Genomic DNA, 27675 nt, shown 5'->3' on the forward strand with positions numbered 1-27675 from the left:
CCCCACATACTCCCATGCTCACAATGATGCAACAAGGTCACGGGAGACTATCCTGGGTCCACACAGTAGTTAAAAGCCAACATTTGATTTTTAACTCCTGTAATGACAAATTAAGACTATTTCTATGCTATACTGCATATATCTTCAAATAAATAATCGGGAATGAATGCATCAAGCAATTTTTTTTTTGCACCACCTTTCAAAAATATCCTGCCGGCACCCATGAAAGTCTCTTTCCAGTGAACATGTAGTAGAAACAAAATTGCTGAAGCACAATACAGTATTACATTTTTTGATATTACCATGAAATGGAACAGGATAAATCTTCAGTTGATATGTCTTACATGTGAGTAGGCCCATGTATATATGGTATTCTTGCATTCAGGTATATATATATATATATAATGTATTAATAACAAGTGTTTGTAGTGAATGGATTAAAAAAATTGGGATAGTTTATGGACAAGGGGCACTGCTAGTAATAGCAGAAATACCCAACAACCATAATGGAATATAGATAAGTAGATCAGAGTACGAATGGAGAAATGCTGACCACATCAGATGTAGTTACAATGGAAAAAAATTAAATAGGTACCTGTAAAATTAAATAAAAGAAATTAAATAAAATAAAAATTAAATAAAAGAAATTAAATAAAAATTTAATTTACAGGTACTTATTAATATAGGTGCCTATTTAATTTTTTCCATTGTAACTATATCTGATGTGGTCAGCATTTCTCCATTCATACTCTAATCTACTTATCTATATATACAGTATATATATAATTATATTTAAATAATGTTGGAAAAGAAGTATTACTTAATAAAAATAAAAAAGGGAGGGTACAGCACACATCAGAGGCAACAAAAAGCATATTCCTCTATATGATGCTTGAAATATAGTCTTATAAATTAGAATAAGGTTTAAAATAAAATAATGCCAGCAGTACGGCAAGACAAGAGCGAAAAAACAAAATTAAACCTAGATTCAAATCTAACAGGGAGGGAAGAGAGAGGTAGCAAGAATAAAATATATTGCAACGGAAACTCTAAATTAATTTAGAAAATCTAATTATACGAATAATAATTCACTGAAATTTAAAGCCAATTAAATAGAAATTTAGCGGTGCCCCCTCTGATGGGCACAGGTCCAAATTTATGTGAAATATCACCAAACAGAGATTATTCGTTTATATAAACGGGTTAAGTTTACTTGTGTCAGTAGTGTGGCTTTGCACTGGAGTGCTTTTGTCTGTTCTATTTTTTGATTTTCGCTGCATCAGGACCACCGCTGTTCAATTCCCTGCATTGGCGGCTCGATCTGGGGATCGGTGTGGCGGACTGATCTTGCGATCGTTTTGCCTTTGCAGCGATTTGTTTAGCATTTGAAATGCAGCAATTCCCTGACCATTATTGGCCTTGTGGTCCTCTGTTGAGATGGGGCATAATGGTCAGTCTATTTTTTATATTTTTGTTTTGTTTTATTGTGAATGGTTTAAATCTCTGTTTGGTGATATTTCACATAAATTTGGACCTGTGCCCATCAGAGGGGGCACCGCTAAATTTCTATTTAATTGGCTTTAAATTTCAATGAATTATTATTCGTATAATTAGATTTTCTAAATTAATTTAGAGTTTCCGTTGCAATATATTTTATTCTTGCTACCTCTCTCTTCCCTCCCTGTTAGATTTGAATCTAGGTTTAATTTTGTTTTTTTGCTCTTGTCTTGCCGTACTGCTGGCATTATTTTATTTTAAACCTTATTCTAATTTATATGACAGTATATATATATATATATATATATATATGAGATTTTAGCCTCCCATATGTTTTTTCCTGCCATTTCAAATGTTCACATATTTTGCATATTTGTCATTTTATAATATAAGATGCACTATGCAATATAATATTACATATAATATAATATAATATAATAATATACACTACAATACAATATGCAATATAATATAATATCGCACATAATATGTGAAACATATATATATATATATATACGTGTTTTGCATATTATGTGAATTCACATAATTCACATAGTTCATATATCGAGGAAAGACAGTTGTAGGATAGATGTGCAGAAGTTTGCTTTTAGCCAGCGGGTGGTTGATTGCTGGAACAGACTTCCATCTGTCATAGTAGAAGTTGATAGCTTAAATAGATTCAAGGCAGAACTAGACAAACATTTGGAGCGAGTGGATGAGTGAAATGAGAAGTGTTTTTTTTTTTTTTTTTTTTGGCTGATGCTATATAAGCTTGCTTTCTTGCATCATGTGCCTTTGCTAATGCTAATTTCCTGAATGCTGTCTTCTTCTCACTTGTAACTTTTCATATGAAGGATCAATTTATTGAATCTCTGTTTAAATTTGTTTTATATGTTTGTTTAACTTGTGGTATCTTTCATTGTTTCTCTATGATCATTTACTTGTGGTTGGTCTTTCCTATATTGCTTATAAAAGAACTTTAATATTTCATCCAAAGGAACAAAAAAGGACATTGTTTTTGATCTGTAGGACCCTGTATCTACTTTGTATATTTAATTCAGATTTATATATGACTTATTGAATGCATATTTTGAGCTTATGTTGTTTATTTCTAGTGCTCAGCTAAATGTGGAATAGGTGTACAGACAAGAGTAGTGATATGTGGAATATATAAGGAAGGCAGTATAATACAACTTCCTCACGAAAATTGTAAATTAGAAACAAAATTGTCATCCATTTCAAATTGTACTAAGGACCCATGCAAAGGAATGTGGTTTACAGGGCCTTGGAATAGGGTAAGGAATTTACAAGTAATTTATATTTACAGTAAATGTGACTGTATTTTCTATTCACATGCTTATTTTTTAGCTTGAGTATAACTATAATCATTAATAATTCTTGTAATGTCTTACTAAAGGTTGTTTTATTTTACAAAAATATTGAGAAAATTTGAAAAATGTGATTCCGTAATCAACATAGACAACTTTTTTTCTCATTTAGCACTCATTTGGACACAGTGATTTTGTTGTTTCCCTCACCTGTCAAAAATTATTCTGTGTGTAATTTTACTGATCAGAGTTTGTTTTATTTTTCATGATATTTTAATGAAATTTAAAAAAAAAAAAAGTCTATTATTAGCAAGAAGCTTTATTAGCAAGAAGAAATTTGAGTCTCCTTACTGATCCAACGGAAAATTTTCCAATAGCTCATATATAAGAATAAAAATTAATCATTTAAGGAAAATAAAAATTTTTTTCTTAACCCCAAGCATATCGTGTGGAATTGACGAGAACCCAGATATTCAACAATTTGTGCTCTTTGTCTTCTCTGTTCACACAATTGAGACACCTAATAGCTGGTTTTGAAAATGTTTTCTTTGATTTATCCATTGAAAATTCTAGAAATCGCTGCTAATTATCACACAGTAAGGAAAATTTCAGGAATTAGGTTAAACTAATTATATGCATATGTTAACTGGCATCTGTTACATGCAATTATTGGTAGTGAACTAGCTTTACTGATGCACCCTTTCCTCTACTCATTAACACTCTCTGGCTTTATGACATTAAAGTGTTGTCTGGAATCAAACTGTTGATGCATATGTTTCATGCAGCAAGCACTCCTGTTATTGACTGGCTAGCATCCAAATTCATGCATTTTGTCGAAGCATGCTGGTTTTTCTGATATGCAGTTTGCTTGCCAACAGGTCTAAAGGGAGTTTTAATTTGAAAATTTAATTAGAAATATGTTCTTAATATAAAATATGGATTTTTCACAATCGTGTCCAAAAAAGAAAGAAAATAAAGGTGGCATAAAAAAAAATGAACAATTTTGAATTATTTTTTGCTAATTTTTCAGATGCACTTATGTAGGGGTCCCTTCAAACCCATATGCATAGAGGAGAACTGTCCTTCTTGCAACAGGTGATGGGTTATATGCTAGGTATCCCCTTAGACCTTTGTTAAAAATTTTCCTTTTCATTTGGGGCTATATTCAGTTGATCTCAGGAAGTGGCAATAAAGATCCCTCCCCCCACAAGTTAATCATATTTGTGCTGATTATTTTGTTGAGTTTTGAATGCAAAGCAGCTCCATTAGGAATCAAAAGTTTTTAGCATTAGCATTAGTAGAGGCATATGATGCAAGAAAACAAGCTTATGCAGATTCAGCTAAAAAAAAAAAAAAAAAAACCTTTCCATTTCACCCAATCCATTCACTCCAAAAGTCTGTCCAGTTCTGACTTGAATTTATTTAAGCTATCAGCTTCCACAACAACAAAAGATGGAAGTTTCTTCCAGCAATCAACTACCTGCTGGCTAAAGGCAAATTTCCGCACATCTATTCTATAATTGCCTTTCCTCAGTTTGAGTTCAAAACCATTCAAATCCTTATATTCCTCAATCAGATCACCTCGCAGGTGCCTAGTCTCCAGATACTGCAGTTTGCAGAACTTGAAGCTTTCTTGGTAAAAGTAACCCTTTGTTCCCCTCGCCAATTTTGTTGCCCTTCTCTGTATTCATTCTAACAACTCTACGTCCTTCCTAAAATGAGGAAGGATGTCGAGTTGTACATTCTTTGAGGCCTCCAGACCTGTACTCAAGTCTGGAGGCCTCAAACCTGTTCATAGTACTCAAGGTGTGGTCTGACCATTGCCTTATACAAACAACATTAGAACCTGGCTGTGCTTTGTAAGTAGCACAGAAAGAAATTAGGACTATTCCTCAAATATGATAGTGTAAAATTATGAGAAATTTTCAGAAACAGGTACCTTATCTATAGCTGCTGGCAGAGGATGTTGTCCAGTTGTAGCAATTGTTGTTAATGAAATTGCTGTTGCTGTAGTTTAGTGGTGTCAAAAAAAAAAAAAAAATGGATGCTCAACTGTTATTGCCAATGTAGTGTAGCAATATTCTATGTGCTGCACTAATTAGCTCCATGTGACTCCTAACGACACATGAACTTCACTCTGGTTTCTGGCCAGGTGGATGAGACATGGCCCATGGCTTTGGAACATCTCATGGACAAGCGTCATTTCTGCTATTCCTCACAATTATGTGTATTCATTGCGAATATACATAATTGTCAGGTATGAACTTTATCTCCATTTATCAACTGAATTTCTCTTCAGTACCCAAATAATAATATTTGGTGTGGATTCACAATACTTGCCTTAACTGGACACCATTCTTTTTCAGGGAGGTTTGAGGATGCGGCCCCAAAACATTTACCATTATATTAGTATGAACATTGCTGTGATCTTGATACTATTAATTCCTGCCCTATGGTGGGTGGTTGTGTGTGCGAGAGAGAGAGAGAGTGGGCACAGCTGTTTTTTTATGCAGACATATTGCCTATATGATAAAAAAAAAAAAAAGAAAAAAAAAAGCTGCCTTAAGTCACATTTAGCAGTGACCCCTTCATTTTCTGGCATTTTGCCAGCTCTTCACTTTCTCATTCTTCAAACCTTAATTCAGCCTCATGATGTAGCTGAGTGGTCATGAGAGAGAGTGCATAGTATGTGCTCTTTGAGTGGATCAGAGTTCAAGCCCGTGACTGCTAAATACAATTAACGTTTCTATTGATGATTTATTGTAAACTCTGCTGACCTGTCGGTCATGTCAGAGTATAAACAAGGACTTCTAGCTTTGGGGGATTTCTCAAGGACAAAGTTTATCAAAGCAATATTCAGTCTCTGGCTGACCTGAAACCTGAAGCAGAACGTCACAAGGCATATTGCTAATACTCTTCATGACATATTTTAGGCAACAGTTGAGCTTGCACATCCAGCACATTTTCAATAAAAAAAACATTTCTATTTATATTGAGCAATTTTGGCTTCACAACCTGTAGCTTTCTCATAACTATACTTTAACTTGATCAAATAATTGTGCTGTATCTGCTCTTTCCAGCACCATAAACAGTGTTTTGTTTTGAAACTTTTATTTTGCCTTTCATTTCAACATTAGCTTCATGTTGGCTTCATGTGTGCTGTATCCTCTGTTTGCAGCACCATAAACAGTGTTTTGTTTTGAAACTTTTATTTTGCCTTTCATTTCAACATTAGCTGGATGCCATCTGTTATAAATTTAAACTCTGGACAATTCATAGTTTGTCATCTATAGACAGCCAAAGTTACTTTAATAATATCCAACCTGTATGCATATATATATTTTTTTATATTTATGTTTGTGTGTGCATGTATGTGTGTATATGTCTATATATTTTTTTTCCTTCTAGTGTACTGTTCCCTGTGGAGGGGGCCATCGTTCTAGAACAGTGTTTTGTTTTCATGAAAACAGAATGGTACCCAACAGTTACTGTGATTCATATACACGACCTTATGACAAGGAACCGTGTGGTATCCATCCTTGTGATGAAGGTATATGAAATAATTGAAATAATATATTTCAGTTGTTTTTTTTTTTTTTTCATTTTTATGACATTGATTTTGGTTTAAGTCTTAAATTCTAGCTATTGTATTATTTTAAGCTGTTAAATGTCTCTACCTTGTAATGAATGCATGATATAACTAGTTTGTGATGGCTGCATTTTTTTTCTTACAATAAACTCTTGTTATATATATATATATTCCTTCAGCAATATATATATATATATATATATATATATACACACACACACATACAGGGTGATTCACTACCAGTGCGACAAACTGAAGGAGGTGTAGGGGGCACAAAGACGAATCGGAATCACATAGCATTGCAGGGTCTGAAATGCCTTCATCATGCGGTAGAGGACGTTGAACAAGATGTCGCGTGAACAGCGATCCCACTGGAAGTCATCATTTGCAAACTAGTTCCCGAGGCAGTAGGATGGACGAGTATTCAAACGTTGAACTGGCTGACATGCACCTCGCGCATGGAGCTGTGGACTGTAACGGGCACACCGCTCTGCGCTTGTACCAGGAACATTTCCCGCACAGGCGTGCTCCTCATCATACGACTTTCGCACGTGTGCACAGAAGGTTACGTGAGACTGGTTGTTTCACGAGAGGTACCATGTTGTTGTTGTTGTTATTTGGTTTTTAGGAGCATTAGCAACTAAGGCCATATTGCTCCGGGATATGCGGTGGTCATTCCCTGAATGACCTTTCCGCATCCTCCGTATTTGGTGGTGACGGGCTCGAACCCCGGTCTAATCAAGAAGCGTGTGCTACGCACTGCTGCTCCTTCCCACCTGGCTACGGAGGCGCCTGAGGTACCATGAATCGAGGATGCCAGACAATGAGGAGAATGTCCTACGTCTTGCAGAAGGCAATTCGAATACGAGTACTCCAGCGATAGGCCAACGATTGGGTATTTCCTAATCCTCTGTATGGAGGATACTGTCAACAAACCAAATGAGTTCATACCATCTGCAATGCGTCCAATCATTGGAGCCTGCGGATTATCCACTCCAGAGGACTTTTGCTACTTGGTTTCTTCAACAGAAACTGTTCGCAAATGCTGACTTCCAGCGGGATCGCTGTTCACGCTACCTCCCATTCAATGTCCTCTACCGCATGATGAAGGCATTCCAGACCCTGCAATGCTATGTGATTCCAATTCGTCTTTGTGCCCCCTACATCTCCTGCATGTTTGTCGCACTGGTAGTGAATCACCCTGTATATAGAGTAGAAGTAAATTGCAATACCTGAATTATATGGAAAAACTACTGAAAAGAAAAAAAAATTGGGGCGAATATGACATACACAACAAAAAATTTTGTTGTGTATGTCATATTCGGCAAGTTTAGCATATTAAGCTCTCTGTAACTTTAACTTGTCTTAAATCATATCTTAACTTAGCTTAAAAAATTTTAAATTTAAATAATTCAAAATTGATTTTTCAGCTATTTTATATACTATATTTGGTAGATATTAATAAGGTGTGATTGGCATGTAAGTCGCAGAAACAGATGGCTCATGTTGTTACTGATAGCATATATTGAGAGGCCCTAGCCCCAAGTTGACGTGCCTTTCAATGTAAGCTTTATGTAGTAATGGCATCATGATACTCTTGATTTGTTATTATGTTAATTTTAGATTAAGTATGACTTTGCTAGTTATGGGGGATATTTGGTTCCCTTTTTAGGCCATGGTTGCACACTGATATTAGGCTATATAGTTAAAAATAAAAATATAAATATAGAAACATGGTACTTATATATATATATATATATATATATATATATATATATAAACTAAAAAATGTATGCCAGTAGAACAAAATGATAAACTAAACTAGTAAAACAATACAAAGGGAAAAAGGGGAGAGGGGAAGTAGTCAAGAAGAGAGTACTGTAGGAGAAACGCTCCTAATAAAATCTGGAATTTGAAAGCCAATTAATATGCCAGTTAGATGCTATTGTTCAAACCACTTATAAACTGCATCTTCGAGGTTAATACTGGTTGCTATTTTCATATGTTTTCTTTTGCTGGCTGTTGAAATGCTTCCATCAACACTTATACATTAGAGAAAAATTCTTAATCCTGGTATGCCAGAGTTGCACCTGCATGGTTCACAAGGACTTAACAGTATTATATTGATCTTATACATAAAGAGACTGGGATGCTTGATCATGACTCATGAGTTCCTGTATTTCCTAATCACTTTAGAATACACTCTAGTGCCAAGTTACTTTTTACCCCTTTAAATCCAGTGTTTGTTAAATTGTGGTTGGCAAATTCAAGGGTTTATTGTATCTTGCTTCATGTTTTTTAAACTTGTTTTTTAGTTTAGTTCATGCATTTTTTTGTGCTATAGAAGCTACTTTTGAGCTTCAAGTATCATTTTCATGATATTGTTCTACCGTATTTGCCATTTGAGTATTACTTAAACAGTTAATATGATGTCGTTTTACAGCACACTAAGATACTACTTAACTGAGATAACTGGTCTCTGAGGTTTGTTGTGGACATTCTTAGAGTAATGATAGCTGAGGCTGCTACTTGGGAGGCTAAAACCTAATGGAGCTGACTGATATTGAGGTTCAACTTGTGAAACGTGTATTGAATCTGTCCTCTATTTTCCAAGTGTAAAATGTTAGGTATGCTTAGTAGACTGGTGGTAGCCATGTAATGTAGAGTTGAGGCATAATATCCATACCACACAAGAACGGTTATACTTGTTTAGGATATGGAGTGATAGATGAATCTCATTACCTGGTGCCATATCATCACTTCGCTTAAGAATTTTACCCAGAATGAAATCAATCATGGTTGATTGATTGGTTGTTCGGTTTGTTGTGAATGCAGGTGCGATGCTTCTTTTTTAAGCTGGAAATCCAATAGTCAGCCCAACAGATTCATTAATTAGCATCCTTTAGCTTAGCAATTTATAAGTGATTTGTTGTGCACGCCATTATAAAATTATATATTTTTTAGGAAATAACTTAATAAGGCAGATGTAAAAGCAGCTGCACACCTTGATTAATAATAATAATAATAATAATAATAATAAAATCCTTAAAAATGTATGTTTGAATGACTGTTTTTTGTGGTCATTGTAATCATCCCAAACCAAGAACCAGATGTAGTCACCCATCATAGCTTCATCCCATTTTCATTAATTGTATGTTCTGGTAGAATCTCTTCCCATGCTATTCACTAACATTGCTCAGGTCTGTAATGGTGCTTAATTGACATCCTGCATCCTATTTTTTTTCATAACTTTCAATGAACTTTTCAGCTGCTTCTTTGCAAATTACATTGTTAATGTTAACAAAATATCTATGCAATACAAGATGAAACATCTGTCTGGCATTTTGCTTACTATCAGTCATTTTGTCTTCCAGTTCTTGTGAAGCCAACATCCCCAATAAATATGCTATCTTTTGATTTTGTGTTAGATAATTTTGGAAACATAGACCCAGTGATTAGAAATGTTGTTTCATCAGTCGCAGGTTGATGTGGGGATGGTGGAAGCAAGACTTTGTTTCTTACAATCAAGGAATCATTTTCTACACTCTATACTCCAGGCTTCAACTAAATTCTGGCTTACCACTCTCTTCTCTTTTAATGATCTATTTGCCTATTGTGCCAGAGGTAGAGAAAGCAAGGGAACTTAACTTAGTGAAATGCAACCCCTCAAAAACTTAGAAGGAACCCCAGCATCTTGAGATGCTTCACATTTTTGTGATCTTGTTTTACCCCAGGGGCTCACATCTGGTGAGTATGGTCATGGTGCACCCAGGGTCCTGAGCTGGATATCATCATTCTTCTCTTTCTTGGTGATTCTCTTCTACTTCTCTCTCTTAGGGTAATTGAGAATTTTTTTTTTTAGCTGGTGCAGCATATGCCTCAGGCTTCCTTGCACTATATGGCTAATAATAATAATAATAATAAAAAAAGGGGCATGATGGCCCAGTCGTTACGAGACTGGACTACCAGCCTGATGGACCCGGGTTCGAGTATCGCTTTGGCGGAAGCGAACGCGGCTCCATCACGCTGGGTGACCGGTATAATAATAGTAATAAATTAGAATAATAATAGAAATAAATAATAATAATAATAATAATAGAAATAAATAATAATAATAATAATAATAATAAATAAATTAATAGTAATAAAAATTAATAAAATAAATAAACATTGTGAAAGTTGCTCCAAGGGATCTACCTACCCCAAGGTTGGAGTGGTGCTAAGGCAGATTGTGGAGCCATCTGACATCACTCCCAAGAACTACCACTGGACATAAGCCGAAGCTAAACAGGTCCCCCTCCATAGATGAATGATGTCACAGAGAAATATTAATCATACTGCATAGAGTGTGGTGCAGGATAAAGTCACTTGCGTTCAGGCCTTAGGCAGAGGGCTCGGTTCGAAAAATCAGAGACGGTCTCCCAAGGAAGACAGTGGAGCCAGTGGAGTCAGTGGCGCTGTCCACCGTATGGCTACCACAAGAGAAGGGTAAGGCCATCCAACCACACCAACTGGAAGTGCTTCCTGCATTTACTCTTCCTAGTGACCACCCAGGAGGGAAGAAAATGCCAATGCATGAAGTGTAGCATTGAAATGAATACGTACATCATGCAAGCATACTATGAAATAACAAAGCTGGAGACTGATATGACAACTTACAGGGCAAGACTACATACCAAGTGGCTGGGATGATTCCCAGATATTCAGGTCACTGAACAGCGAATAGCAGACCAGAGAAGGACCATCATCACAAAGAACCTGATAGCTCCTGCAATCTTGGAAAAAATCAAGCAGAACGTGAGTGATCAACTACAAAGGATAAAGAATATGGAACCAGAAGAGGAAGAAAATACCACTGCTGAACCAGAGGAGAAAGAGCAAGAAGAAATACAACCCACAGCAGCTGAAGAGGAAACAGACGAGGGCATGATACCCAGAATAGAGAAAGACTGGAAGAAGGCCCTAACAGAATTTGAAGGAATGGACCCCACAAAGACTCATGTGATACCGAAGCAGAGGCCATATAGTCTAGAACTTTGTGGAGAGTCACAGACCACCTATATCGGCACATAATACCGCATTACCTCGACAGCAATGGTGCAACACTGGAGGCCATCCACACAGCCATGTATGTGCTGCGGTAGCAGCCACGAGGAGTAACAGGAGAGAAGCGAGAGACAAGCAGCAGAAGAACCGAAAACAGAAGGAACCACTAGCTTGTGAAAGAAGACTTCAGCAGAAGGTAGAAGAATCAAGAGTCAAGATAGGCCAATTGACCCAGTACCAAGGGGGCAATAGGAGTAAGAAATTAATAAAAGTGAAGAGCATCCTCAAGAGAGACAGAGTCCACAGCAAACACGAGACAAAAAATCAGAGAATAGGAGAGTACTTGGACACATTGAAGTAGAACCTTCTTGCACTCAGCAAGAGACTACGCCGATACCAAGAGAGCTCCCAGAGGAAAATAAACAACCGAATCTTCGATGATGATCGAAGAGGCTTCTACAAGAATCTCGGAAAAGACGGGGAAGAAGGGAACGGACCACCCGAGAAGAAGACGATTGAGGAGTTCTGGGGAAACATATGGAGCAAGGAAGTAAGACATAATAGCTGAGTGCACTGAATAGAACTAGAACACAAGAAAATCAAGGATGTACAAGAAATGAGAGGGTGGGAGATTCGGGAAGAAGAAGTAAAACAGACGATCAAGAACTCTCACAACTGGTGAATTCCAGGAAAAGATAACATCCACAACAACTGGTACAAGAAGCTGACTTGCACACTCAAGTGCCTGGCAGAGCAGTTCACCCGAATGATAAGGCACCCGGAGACAATCCCAAAGTTTCTCACTCAAGGAATCACAAATCTGAAGCCTAAAGATGAAGATACAGGAAACCTGATGAAATATAGGCCAATCACCTTCCTCCTAACAGTGTAACTGCATAACCAAGAAGATATTAGACCACTTGGAGAGTCAGAACATAATGGCCGAACAGCAGAAAGGATGCAAGTGGCTGAGCAAAGGACGCAAGGAGCAATTAACCATAGATGCTGCGGTTATGGAACAAGCCTACAAGTAGTGTGTGTGTGTGTGTGTGTGTGTGTGTGTGTGTGTTATGGAGGTTTAATGGCACATAAGCTGCTGGGGCTATAGTGCGGCTACCTACAAGTAGCACCACAACATGTACACAGCCTATATCGAATACCGCAAGGCCTTCGACTCCATACATCATAACTGGCTAATAGAGGCACTGAAGATCTGTAAAGTCAATCCAATAGTGAGAAACATCCTGGGAGAAACGTTGGCAAAATGGAGTACCACCATTAAGGTCAAAAACCATCACAACCAGGCCAATCCCCATCAGGAGAGGAATCTTTCAGGGAGATTGGGTTAAGTGGTAAACAGAACCACATTGAGCCCAATGTAGTTCTGTATAGCACTTAACCCACAATCTATCATGCTCAACAGTAGCAAGTACTGATATAACTTCAAAGAAGGAAGGGAGAACCTGTACACCCTCACCCACCTGATGTATATGGATGATATCAAGCTCTATGCTGGAACCAAGAAGCAACTCCAGCAACTACTCCAGGTCACCAAAGAATTCAGCAATGATATTAAGATGGAATTTGTTCTAGACAAATTCAAGACCCACAGATTGCACCAGGGAAAATTAGTCAAGCAAAACTAACAGCTGAAGACTGGTAAAGAGATCGAAGCCATGGCAGAGGGACAGGCCTACAAATACTTGGGGATGATGCAGGCTCAGCAGTTACAGCACAAGAAAATTAAGCCTGACCGAAAAATACCATCAGAGGCTGAGAAACCTGCTGAAAGCAAAGCTGAATGGAGGGAACACAGTTAAAGCCATAAGTACCTATGCAGTCCCAGTACAGGTCGACCATCACTAATCTGGCCACTGGTAATCCGGTTCCACCGCTAATTCGGACATAATTTCAAATTTCCCAGATAGGCGCACCGACCTGCCGCTACTGTTTTGGTGGCAGCATCAGCTGTTGGGGCGAACTCGTAAACACTGGCAATCCATTCCTACCCATTTTTCTGCATTTATTATTATAACCTGCTCATATTTAGCCCGAGCCATGGTTCCAATGCATAAAGGAAGTGCCTCTCATGGTGTAAAGCGCATACACCGTACATTGTCCATAGCAGATAAAGTGGCGCCTCCGTAGCCAGGTGGGAAGGAGCAGCAGTACGTATCACACGCTTCTTGATTAGACCGGGGTTCGAGCCCGTCACCACCAAATACGGAGGATGCGGAAAGGTCAGGGAATGACCACTGCATATCCCGGAGCAATATGGCCTTAGTTGCTAATGCTCCTAAAAACCAAAACAACAACAACAAACAAGCAGATAAAGTTGAACTTCTGAAAAAAACTTGACAGTGGGGTGTCTGTGAGAAGTTAAACTCTGCTTAATTTTAAATTCCAGCAATTTCTCTCAGTTCCTCTTATCTTAGTAATTTTCTTTTAGCCATTCCTTTTTAGATTTTTTTTTTTTTTTATAACGCACTTATACAAACTTGCGGAAAAACACAACACAATATGATGGATAATACAGCACGCTAACGAACTTGTTTCACAAAATCTCTAACAATACTGACAAACTTATTGCGATGTTTGAGAATTTATTTTATCGTAATTAGTTTTATTGCAGCACTTGCCACGCGTGAAATAAACTAATCACAAACGACCTTCATTTGTATGCCGTAATCACAGAGTAGTATCTTACTTCTCTGTGGGCGTAATAGTGTCACACGTAATATGTGGCCGACACGGCTTCTCAAGAAATAAAGTAACCAACATATGTGGCCACATATATGTGACATAAAAAAAAGCCTTTTTTTTTTTAATATTTTAAGCGAAAAAACGACAACACTGACATTACAATATTTATTTTAGAATTATTAATCCAATTATTTCCTGAATATTTTTTGGCACCTGGGGAATTTTTTTCTTAAACTAGCTTGGCAGTCAAGTTAAAAGGAGGTGGTTAGCTGTTGGGTAAAATGTATGTGCTAAAATAACCACTGGTGATCCCGCAAACTCTCTAATCGAGTCCCAACGCTGCCAGATTAGTGATGGTCGACCTGTACTAACATACTCCTTTGGGGTCATAGATTGGACTAATACCAAGCATGAGAATATCATGAGAAAGACAAGAACAATGATGACCAACAGCCACCAGCACCACCGCAGTCAGCCGTGGAGAGACTGACAATTGCTTGGAAAGAAGGAGGAAGGGGCCTTATAGACCTCATCAAGCATCAGAAAACAGGGATTGCTAAGCTGAAGGATTACTTCCATAAACACACAGCAGCACTCCACCGGGCCATAAGGAAGATAGACAAGCGGTATACCCCACTCAACATAAGCGAGGAGTCCCCTCCCAACCAGGAGGCATAAACGAAACTAGAAATATGGACAGAGAAGACACTCCGTGGCAGACACTATAATCATCTCCATCAAGATCACATAGATAAAATTGCTTCCAATACATGGCTCATGAGTGGAACTCTCTTCCCAGAAACCGAAGGATTCATGCTTGCCATCCAAGACCAGGTAATAAACACCAGAAACTATAGAAAATACATTGCAAGGAACCCGGAGTATCCGATGATACATGTCGGCGATGCCAGCTGGCCTCAGAAACGATCCAACACATCACGCGGGGTGCAAGGTGATCACTGAGACTGAGTACACTCATAGACACGACCAGGTAGCAAGGATAATACATCAGAAGCTAGTGAGGAAATACCAGTTAACCAAAGAAAGTGTACCATACTACAAGTACAAACCACAGGCAGTATTAAAGACCCCCAACCCACAAGCTGTACTGGGACCGCGCCATAATAACGGATAGAACAATCCAGCACAACAGACCGGACATAACCATTGTGGACAAGTAGGAAAACACTACCTATCTGATTGACATAGTGGTACCCAACACTGGCAATCTGCACAAAACCCATGGGGAAAAAATCAGGAAGTACACGAACTTAAGACAGAAGATCAAAGAGATGTGGCATATGGAACAAGTAATGACCATCCTGATCATCATGTCAACCACAGGTATGGTGTGAAAGACCCTACATAACAGCCTAGCAGCAGTAGGTCTCCCAGCAAACACCTACAAGGAACTCCAGAAAGTCGCAGTCCTGAAACCTGTAGGATAGTCAGAGTTCCTAGACCATCAGTAACACCAGACATAATAACAACCACCCTGTGTACTTAGTAGCAATACCCGTCACGAGGTGGAATCCCAAATCAGGGAGAAATAATATAATAATAATAATAAAAATAATTGAGGGCAAGACCATCCAGCCCCACCAACTGGAAGCATTTCTTGTGCAACTGCGCTAGTGACCACCCAGGAAGGAAGAAAATGGCAACGCATGAAGTGGAGCATTGAAATGGATACATACATCATGTGAGCAAACTATGAAATAACCAGGCTAGAGACCGATATGACAATGTACAGATCACGACTACATACCAAGTGGTTAGAATGATACCCGGATATTCAGATCACTGGACAGCAATTAGCAGACCAAAGAAGGACCATCATCACGAAGAACCTAATAGCTCCTGCCATCTTGGAAAAAATCAAGCAGGATGTTAGCGATCTGCTACAAAGCACAAAGAATATGGTCATTATGGAATCAGAGGAGGAACAGCATACCATTGAACCAGAGGAGGAACAGCAAGAAGAAATACAACCCAGAGTAGCTGAAGTGGAAAAAGACAACGTCATGCTATCCAGAATAGAAGACGAGTGGAAGAAGGCCTTAACAGAATTCGAAGGAATGGACCCCACAAGAATCCATGTGATACCTAAGCAGAGGCCAAATAAAATTCTGTGAAGAGTAACAGACCACCTCAATCGGCAAATAATGCCACATTACCTTGACAACAATGGTGCAACGCTGGAGGCTATCCACACAGTCGTATACTGTGCTGCCATAGCAGCCACTAGGATTAATGGAAAAGAAATGAGAGCCCAGCAGCAGAAGAACCAAAAACAGAAGGAACCGCCAGCTTGGGAAAGAAGACTTCAGCAGAAGATAAAAGAATTAAGAGTCAAGATAGGCCAATTGACCCAGTACCAAGGGGGCAATAGGAGTAAGAAATTGATTGGAAAGGTGAAGAGCATGCTCAAGAGAGACTGCGTCCACAGCAAACATGAGACCAGGAATCAGAGAATAGGAGAATACTTGGACACACTGAAGCAGAACCTCCTCACACTCGGCAAGAGACTACATCGATACAAAGAGAGCTCCCAGAGGAAAATAAACAACAGAATCTTCGATGAAGAACAAAGAGCCTTCTACAGGAAAGTGGGTGAACATGAGAAATCAGGAAACGGACCATCCGGGAAGAAGACAATCGAAGAGTTCTGGGGAAATATCTGGAGCAGTGAAGTAAGACTTAACAGCAGCGCACCCTGGATAGAAGTAGAATGGAAAAAACAAAGGACATACAAGAGATGGGAGTGTGGGAGATTTGAGAAGAAGAAGTAAAACAGTCGATCAGGAACACCCACAACTGGCGAACTACGGGAATTGATAACATCCACAACTGCTGGTACAAGAAGCTCATCTGCACACACAAACACCTATCAGAGCAGTTCACTAGAATGATAAGCAACCGGGAGACAATCCCGAAGTTTCTCGCTGAAGGAGCCACATATCTGAAGCCTAAAGATGAAGATACAAGAAACCCGGCGAAATACAGGCCAATCACATGCCTCCCAATGATGTACAAGATTCTGACCAGCTGCATAACTAAGAAGATATCAAAGCACTTAGAGAGTCAGAACATAATGGCCGAATAGCAGAAAGGATGCAAGTGGAGGAGCAAAGGATGCAAGGAGCAATTATCCATAGACGCCGCAGTTATGGGGCAAGCCTTCAAGAAGCACTGCAACCTATACATGGCCTACATCGATTACTGCAAGGCCTCCGACTCTGTACCTCATAGCTGGCTAATAGAGACCCTGAAGATCTACAAGATGAATCCGATAGTGACAAACTTCCTAAGAACAACAATAGCAAAATGGAGTACCACCATTAAGGTCGAGAACATTACAACCAGGCCAATCCCCATTAGAAGAGAAATCTTTCAGGGAGATGCTCTGAGCCCACTGTGGTTCTGTCTAGCACTCAACCCGCTATCAACCATGCTTAACGGCAGCAAGTATGGATATAACCTCAAAGAAGGAAGAAAGAACCTGTACACCCTCACTCGATGTACATGGATGACATAAAGCTCTACGCGGCAACAAAGAAGCAACTACTCCGGATCATCGAAGAATTCAACAAGGACATCAGGATGGAATTTGGTCTAGAAAAATGCAAGACCCACACACTGCACCAGGGAAAATTAGTTGGCCAAAACTACCAGCTGCAGACTGGTAAAGAGATTGAAGCTATGACAGAAGGAGAGACCTACAAATACCTAGGGATGATGCAGGCTCAGCAGTTAGAGCACAAGGAAATCAAGAAGTGCCTGACCGAAAAATATCATCAGAGACTCAGAAGCCTGCTGAAAGCAAAATTGAATGGAGGGAACCCAGTTAAAGCCATAAACACCTATGCAGCTCCAGTATAACTAACATACACATTCGGGGTCATAGATTGGACTAACACAAAGCTAGAAGATATCATGTGAAAGACAAGGACAATGATGACGAAGAGTCGCCAATACCACCGAAGTCAGCAGTCGAGAGAATAACAATACCTCGGAAAGAGGGTTGAAGGGACCTGATAGAATAACAGAAACAGCAATAGTTAACCTGAAGATTTACTTCGAGAACAACACAGAACCACTCCACCAGGCTATAAGGAAGATAAATAAGTGGTATACCCCACTCAACCTAAGCGAGGAAACCCCTCTCGCCCAGACAGTACAAGAAATGAAGTTAGAAAGAAGGGCAAAGAAGACTCTCCATGGCAGACACTACAATGACCTCCACCAAGATCACATTGACACCATTGCTTCCAATGCATGGCTCACAAGCGGGATGCTTTTCCATGAGACTGAAGTTTTCATGCTAGCCATCCAAGATCAGGTAATCAACACCAGAAACTATAAAAAATACATCGCTAAGGAGCCTGGAATGTCAGGTGACACATGTCGACGATGCCACCTGGCCTCAGAAACAATCCAACACATCCCTGCTGGGTGCAAGGTGATCACCCAGACTGAGAACACTCATAGACATGACCAGGTAGCCAGGATAATACATCATAAGCTAGCGGGGAAATACCTGTTGACCAAAGAAAGTGTACTATACTACAAGTATGAACCCCAGGCAGTACTATAGACCCAAACCCAGAAGCTGTACTGGGATTGCGCCTTAATAACGGATAAGACCATCCCGCAAAACAGACTGGATATAACCCTTGTGGACAAGATGGAAAAGGCTACCTACCTGATTGACATAACAGTGCCAAACACTATCAATGTTCAGAAAACCCGTGAGGAAAAAATTAGGAAGTACACGAACCTGAGATATGAGATCAAGAAGATGTGGCATGTGCAAGAAGTATCAACCATCCCAATCATCTTGTCAACCACCATATGGTACCAAAGACTCTACATAGCAGCCTAGCAGCAATAGGTCTCCCAGAGAACACCTACAAGGAACTTCAGAAAGTCGCAATCCTGAACACCTGTAGGATAGTCAGAGATTTCCTCGACCGACAGTAACACCAGACATTACAACCACCCTGTGTACTTTGTAGCAGTACCCGTCACGGAGTGGAACCCCCAATCAGGGAGAAATAATATAAGAGCAACAACAATAATAAAAACATGACCACAATATGATGGTCATATTAAAGGGATCAATGGGTATATATATTCCTATTGTGAAGCAGTAATGATTTCAAACTGTTACATGAACTGTCTTTGAAAAGACCTCTCTTCTGGATTGACTTATACTAAAACTAGTATAAGACCAATATTCATAAAGGCCAATAAAATCAAAACAATAGAACAGCAATTCTGCTAAATTCTGAAATGTGCATAAGTGGTATGTGTTTTTCTGAATGTGGAAGTCTTGTAGCTGGGATCCAATAAATTTCACTCTTGTAAATGAGATATCAGGAGAATACAGCTCTGCATTGGATTTCATTTGACACAAGTTCATCATTAAGCCATCCAGGTATTGTTGATTAGGGAAATGTGGTGCTTTACCTGAACTTGAAATTGTGGTGCTTTACTTCTGATAAATCTGTTCACCAGAACAGATTTATCAGAAGCTGCCATCCAATTTTTAAGGCTTTTCTGGAGGGCAGATTTAGGAATTTGCTGGTTTTGATTGTGTGGCACCAAAGGAAGAGAGAATGGTATAGTGTTCTATACTATACTACACTGCAGCTTTTTGATGTGCAGAGTTTATAAATTTTGAGATATCTACCATACAAAAATAGCAGTCATTATGTTTGTAGACTCTCTTTCTCTCCACATTCCATGTTTAACAAAAGGTAAACACTTAGGCTACAAAACCATCCTTCTAACATTGACCTACAATTACCACAACAGAAATGAGGTGCAACAACACTTGCCTTGATCACGCATAGGCATTTCGAACAGGCTTCAAATGCACTTGGTGCCACCAAGAGTGTTATGCTACGCCCACTTTAAACATTATAATATGTACAAACATGCACAAAAAACAAAAAAACCTTACATGAATTCTACAAGCTTTTTTGTATATTACATTATTGATTCACATATATAATACATAAGTGTTGCAAAAGCATAAGACCTTCAATTGCTGTCAAAATATTGATACTAGAGAAAGCCAATTATTCCTTTGAATTCAGCATACAAAATTCATGTAAGAAACACTTAAATAAATATAAACTATTTTTGTTGTATAGTGTTATTTGAGTATCTTACTGGCTGCACATCAATTTGTCATCTACCATAGTTATCTGAAATATTAAACAGGATGTAATGTTTAAGGTATCACCAACATGAATTTACTAGATAAAATAAATATACTAAATGTTAAGCTGTGCCATCTGCTTTTACTTACAAAAGCAAGAAAATAGAGGACAAAATAAACTTTTTTAAGTTTTGTAATTCTCACATATAATTGTTACCCCGTATCGTCTACAACTTACAACCTAGGAGAATATTTGTTTAAGTTAGTTTCAAGTAGCTAAGTGCAAGGATGCGTAGAAATAACTAAGTGACTCTAGCTAAGCAAAATAATATTACAACTTTAAAAAAAAATTCACAAAAAACAACATATAAATGGAAGAAAATATGCAAATATCTCTTATTTACCAATAAAAGGATCAGAATACTATTTAGCATTTGAGTAAGTAGGCCTCCCAAACACTAAATTTTAAAATTTTAAAAAAAGTTAAGTTTTAATAAGGAAATAATATGCATGCAGAATTACAACAAACCCCTTGAAGAATATAATACATACCTGAGTATCTGCTGAAATAAGTGGGTTCCCCCATTCCTCTCATGACAAACATGTAACCTAATATTTCCATGTGTGACTTATTTTCCTGGAATGGTGGATTCATCTGGAGTAGTACAATGTAGCTTACAATTTAGCTTTTCTCTATCTAAATGAATACACAGTAATTTTCTATTATTTTGCAGTACGCAGTTTCTGATTATTTTGCAGTACACCGTAATTTACTGATTATTTTGCGTTATAAAGGGATCTAATGCTAGCAGAGATACTTATTATATCAGATTACAGGTGACCCCTGCTTAATGCTGATAATTCGTTCTGTAAAAACAGAGCACTAAGTGAATCCATGCTAAGCGAGCTCCGCATTCCCATAAGTAGGTAACATATGTATTTGTAAGTTGCGGTCGGTGCCATACGATATTTCCTAATCAATAATAAATGGTAAAAGATGCACAAATGTCGGTCAAAATATTTATTATTCAAATATTTGTACATATAAAATATTCTGCATTACATACATATATAATTATGTGGTAACTATTTACATATCAAAATTAAACTTAAAATTTCAATTAAAATAATGAATTTAATTGATCTAAATTGATTTTAATTGATTTAAATTAATTGATGAATTTAATCATGAAAAATGTGTCGATTTTGGGTTGATCTTTGGCCCTGTTCTAAATAAACTAAAAGGGGTATTAATTTTAAATCCCCCACAGCGTTACTACCCAACAAGCCGACCGGGCTAGCTGGGTGGGTAAAGTGCCTGCCTGGCAACCCAAAGGTCACAGTTTTGATTCCCGCCTCGGGCTTGGATCAAAGTGCTGCAAAAACCTTGGGAGGTGCATTATGGCCACAGAAGCCTATGCACCAACAACTACCAAAAAAAAAAAAAAAAAAAATTTTTTTTTTTTTATAATATTTAACTTAACTGAATTCGGCATTGGACATTACCTTCAATAAAATTAGTTAGTCTTTTCCATTTCGATCCTAATGGCCGGCCTAGCCCTAGTTGCTTGAAGTGGAACCGCTATCTTTCCCGCTGCTAAAATTAATTCTTTATTTTTTTATAATTGTTCTTACAGTTAAACTTGCAAGTCCTAAATTATGGTACACATCTGCTTGTCGTTGACGGGAATCGATTTGCTTCAAAATGAATTTAATTTTCAAATTCAGTCTTTTTCTTATGTTTATAGTCTTCATACTGCACTCAGAAGTTGCTTTTTCATTATTATCGGCCATTATTAACTCTTCTAAAATGTAACTGCGTTGGTTGCATTAATTATGATACAATGTTCATGTAAACTGTCCGTTACGCACGATGTCTAATACTGTACTGTGAGTGATGACGAGACTTCGGATAAATGCATATAACGCAAATATTTCAAGCAATATACTTGATCATTTTTTAAAATGTTGATCTCGGAACTACATAACAAGTGACTGTACTGCAATTAAATTAGCGTGCAAGAAAATTTCACTGAGCGTGGGAAAATTTCTCAAGTCGGTGTGGGAAACATTTTAATGCTGTTTTGCTATTCATTTTCAAGCTATCGACTAAATCAAATGAAACGATTTCTTTAAATATGCCAAAAATGCAATCTGTAAAAGAGCGTTATAGTGCTCTGTGACAGAGTTAGAGTCAAACCGTGTTATCATGGGGGCCTGCTGTACTTTACATTAAAAATACTAAGAGATTACTAATTTTCATTAGGAAACATCACAGACAATATTTAACTCTTTCACTCACAAGTGAATTTCCGGAATGGGTGGGTTCTCTATAGTCACTAGGGGATGTGCTCTGTTGTGGAGTGAGTTCCTTCATGAAGTTTTTTTAAAAAAACAGGAACTTTGATAAAGATTTAATGGCTTTAATTTTGTACTGAAATTGAATTTTATTGAAATTGAATCGAAATCATGACTCAGACCAGAGCAGCTTGATGTTTGTGGAGCAATCAGGTACAGGACATGATATTGCCAAGGGGAATGTCTTTCTGTGTGCCCGATGTAAGGAGTGTGAGGAAATCAGGCGACAACTCAGCATTGTTATCAGTCTATATCAGAGCTTGAAGGACAGGGTCAATGCCCACGAAGGATCTGAATTGAGGGGCCCATCAAGCTCTCAGCTGCCCACATCAATGCCAGAGCTTGCACTTGAACATCACGTAACACAGCGGCAATCCCCAATGCCGAATGTGCTGGTCCCACAAGAACTAGTAGTTTATGGTGACTCTATTGTCAGGGAAATGGGGAACATATTGTGTAAAAAGGATAGGTGGAACAGGACCAGGTATGTCTAACAGGGGCAAAGGTTGATGATTTTGTAGAGCAGATATCATCATTTAAGGGCACAAAAGGTGATATTGTTGTAACAAGTACAGGTCACTGTTGAAAAAAAGCCATGAATTAGGGTTGAATTTGAAAATGTCTGCAATTATGCCCAGACACGATAGGAGGGAGTATATGATGAGAGCCTTGTTGATCAATTTAGCCTGGAGAGATTGTGCAAGGCTCAAGGGGTAGAATTTTTCTCAGCCTGGTCTGTACTTGTTAACAGGAGAGACTGCCTCTACAGGAATGAGATACACTTAAATAGAAAGGGGGCAAGAATATTTGCTGATGCTATCGAGGCAGTGTTAGTTGGGTCGGAAAACTGCTAGCTTGGGGGGATATACGGACTAATAGATTAACAGTATCTGCTGGCAGAGGTAAAAGTGATTCTTGCACTGCTTCTATTGGAATGAGCAGCAGCCTGGAAAAGATGCAGGGGATTTCAGAGACTGCTGGGAAGTCATTGCGGTACAAGGAAACACATGGGCTGTGTTAGGGTAGCTAAGAATAGGAACAGGTGCATGTATACTTGTGGGTAAACCAATGCTAGGAGTTTGGTAAATAAAATTAATGAATTTGAGGTGTTGGTCAAAACATCAAAGGCAAATATTGTTGGGATATCAGAGATGTTTTGTCACACAGATATAAGGAATGCAGAACTGGAATTTGGGGAGTACAATGTATACAGGAAGGATAGACAGGATAGAAAGGGAAGGGGGGTTATGCTATTAGTTAAGAAACACATAAAATCCAAGGAAGTGCAGCCAGTCGATATGGCTGGACAGTGCAGTGTTGAGTAAGTTTGGTGTGACATAAGCACTGAGAAATCAAATTTGAGAGTAGGAATGTGTTACAGGCCTAATGACTCTGTGAGTATAATAAACAACTGTACAGAGAAATAGAGTTGGCCAGTAAATCAGAGTCTCATAATGGGGGATTTTAATTACCCAAATATTGACTGGAATTGGTGGGTTGGTCACTCACACACTAGCAAGGCTTTTGTGGACTTATTGGATGATTGTTTTCTACATCAGCATGTTCGGGAGGCAACTAGAGGGAGTAATACTCTTGATCTGATTATCAGTAGTGATTCTTCATGCATTAAGAATCTGCAGATAAACGAGCCACTAGGTGGCAGTAATCACAGCGTGCCGATGTGGAATTTATTCAAAGAGGTAACTACCATCAGGGGTAAAGGGAAGAGTTTTTGCTTTCATAAAGGTGTCTGAGACAGTATTTAAATTCTATACGGTGGGACCAACTGATGATGTTACCAACGGCAAATTCAAAATGGAAAGAGTTCAAAGAATTAATCTTGGAAGCTACTAGGCTTTTCCTACCAACTAAGAAATATTGTTCAAGGTTTAGGCCTAAATGGATGTCAGATGAACTAATGAGACGTGACAGAAAAGAAAAATGCATGGGATACATATAAATTAATGGGTGACATGGAAGCCCATGATAGATATAAGCTAGTCTATAACCAAGTCACAAAGGAGGTTAGGCAGGCAAAGGCAGATGACGAGAAATCTTTGGCAAAGGATGCAAAGAAAAACAGCAAAGAGTTCTTTACTTATGTAAACTCTAGAAGGAAGGGGATGAATCAGATTGGTCGAATGGATATCGATGGTTATACTGTTGATGATGCTGCTCAGGTAGCGAACAAACTAAATGAGTATTTTGCATTGACATTCACACATGAGGAGTTATTCAGAGAGGGAAATTTTAGAGGTGAATGAAACCCTAGCAGTGAGCTAGATGATTTTGTAATAAGTGAGAGTAAAGTGGAGGAGAAATTGTTAAAGATAATCATAAGAAAGGCACCTGGGTTGGATGGAGTCTATCCAGTTATATTAAAGGACGAAGCAAAGGAAGTAAGCAAACCCTTAGAGCTTCCTTGGACTCAGGGGAGGCACCCATGGACTCGAGAAGTGCAAATTTGACCTTAATCCACAAAGGAGGATCAAAGAGAGACACAGTTAATTACAGACCTGTTAGTTTAACTTCTGTTCCAGGGAAATTAATGGAAGCGCTGGTTACATAAGCACTGCAGTATTATTTAGACAAGACTTTATAGCTCAGACACACCATGGTTTTGTTAAGGGGAAGTCTTGTCTGACCAATTTGATTGGATACTATGATGTGGTCACAAAGGAATTGGATGCAGGGAATAATTTTGATATCATATACTTGGATTTCAGGAAAGTTTTTGATACTGTTGCACATGGAAGACTGCTGCACAATTTGGAGCAGTGTGGCATCGAAGGCAAATTGCTGGTATGGATAAAGGGATGGTTAAGTGGGAGGAGACAGAGAGTGGTAATCAATGGACACTGCTTTTCGTGGACTAATATCATTAGTGGAGTCCTTCAGGGTTCAGTGTTAGGTCCATTGTTGTTTTCTGTATTTATTACTGATTTTGATGATGGTATATCAGGCTTAATGTCCAAGTTTGCAGACAATACGAATGTGGGCAGGGTTGTTAATGACACTGGTGACAATACGCTGCTGCAACAGGATCTAGAAAAGCTGAGCAGATGGGCTGAGAGATGGCAACTGAAGTTTAACCTTGACAAATGTAAAGTACTGCATATGGGAAGCAGTAACCCCAGAGTAACGTATCAATGTGTGGTACTACACTAACAGTGGTAGACAATGAAAAGGACCTGGGGGTAATTGTGCAGGCAGATATGAAGTTTTCTGAGCAGTGCAGATGGTCTGCAAGAGTAGCTCATGGTGTCTTGTCAGTGAGGTGTAATAACAGGAATTTTTCTAGCAAGGATAAGGAGGTGATTATCCCCTTGTATAGAGCAGTAGTCAGGCCACATGTTGAATATTGTAGACAATTCTGGAGGCCTCATTTTTGGAAGAATGTGGAGCTGCTGGAGCGAGTGCAGAGAAACGCAACAAGATTAGTGAATGGAACCAAGGGTTGCTCTTACGAAGAAAGGCTTAAATTTTTGAAATTACAGTGTCTGGAGACCAGGCACCTGTGAGGTGATCTGATTGAGGTGGATAAAGTCTTAAATGGCTTGAGCATGCTCAATCCCAATGGAATTGTGATTCTTGTTCAGAATAATCACTGAGAGGGTATAAATTCAAATTGAGGAAAGATAGTTATAGGATAGATGTGTGGAAGTTTGCCATTAGTCAGCGTGTGGTTGATTGCTGTAACAAACTTCCATCTGTTGTAGAAGTTGATAGCTTAAATAGATTCAAGGCAGAACTAGACAGACATGTGGAGCGAGTGGATGGGTGAAATTAGAAGATTTTTTTTTTTCCCTTTTTTTTTTTTTTGGCTGATGCTATATAAGCTTGCATTCTTCCATCATGTACCTTTACTAATGGTAATGCTAATATTTTCTAACTAAAGGGTTTGCTAACTTCCTTTGCTTCTTCCTTTAATACAACTGTTTAGATCCCATCCTCCTCAGGAGCCTTTCTTATGTTCAGTTTAATAATTTTTCCTCCACTTTGCCCTCAGTTATTTCAAAATCATTTATCTCCCTGGCAGAGTTTGACAAACCTCTGGCATTCACCTCCCTGAATAACTCCTCTTGTGTGAATGTAGATGCAAAATACTTATTGAGTTTGTCAGCTACCTCAGCATTTGCATCAACAATCGGTTGATCGATGTCATGTGGACCAATCTGATTCAACCCCTTCCTTCTAGAATTTTCATAAGTAAAGAAGTCTTTGCTGTTTTTCTTTGCATCTTTAGCCAAAGATTGCTCGTAATCTGCCTTTGCTTGCCTAATGTCCTTTGTGACTTGATTACAGACTATCTTATATCTACCATAGGCATCTGTGTCTCCCGAAAACTTATGCATCCCATGCATTTTTCTTCCCTGCCACGAGTCTCACTAGGTTGTCTGACATCAATTTAGGCCTAAACCTTGAACAGTATTTCTTAAATTGGTATGAAAAGCTTAGTAGCATCCAAGATTAATTCCTTGAATGATTCCCATTTAAAATTTGCTGTTGGTAACATCATCGGATGGTCCCCCTGTGTAGAATTTAAAAAATCTCTGAGACCACTGTTGTCACTTTTACGAAAGCAAAAACCCTTCCCTTTACCTCTGAGGATAATTACATCTTTAAGTAAATCCCACATCAGTACATTGTGATCACTGCCACCTAGTGGTTCCTTTATCTTCTGATTCTTACTGCACGAGGAATCACTGCTGATAATCAGATCAAGAGTATTATTCCATTTGGTTGCCTCTCAAACATGCTGCTGTAGAAAATAATCATCCAATAAATCTGCAAAAGTCTTGCTAGTGTGTGTGAGTGACCAACCCACAAGTTCCAGTCTATATCTGGGAAGTTAAAATTCCCTCGTTATAAGACAATCTGATTTACTGGCCCACTCTATCTCTTTGTATCTCAGTGCTTATGTCACACTAAAACACTGCACTGTGTTGAGTCAGTGGGAGAAAGGATAGGTTTTTTGCCAAGAA

The 27675-nt window shown here is 38.5% G+C and overlaps 1 protein-coding gene across 1 annotated transcript in view; it reads left to right on the forward strand.

Annotated features, from left to right (window-relative positions):
- LOC150084650 (papilin-like) overlaps positions 1 to 27675 on the forward strand; it is a 967274-nt gene that overhangs the window by 475359 nt on the left and 464240 nt on the right. Inside the window, exons 15-16 of the mRNA XM_090376529.1 lie at positions 2613 to 2792; positions 6234 to 6375. Coding sequence (XP_090232655.1) covers positions 2613 to 2792; positions 6234 to 6375 — 322 coding nt within the window. The remainder of the gene's footprint in view (positions 1 to 2612; positions 2793 to 6233; positions 6376 to 27675) is intronic.

The sequence above is a fragment of the Mastigoproctus giganteus genome, chromosome 6, assembly GCF_048544385.1.
Source record: "Mastigoproctus giganteus isolate SK-2022 chromosome 6, ASM4854438v1, whole genome shotgun sequence".
NCBI lineage: Eukaryota > Metazoa > Arthropoda > Arachnida > Uropygi > Thelyphonidae > Mastigoproctus > Mastigoproctus giganteus.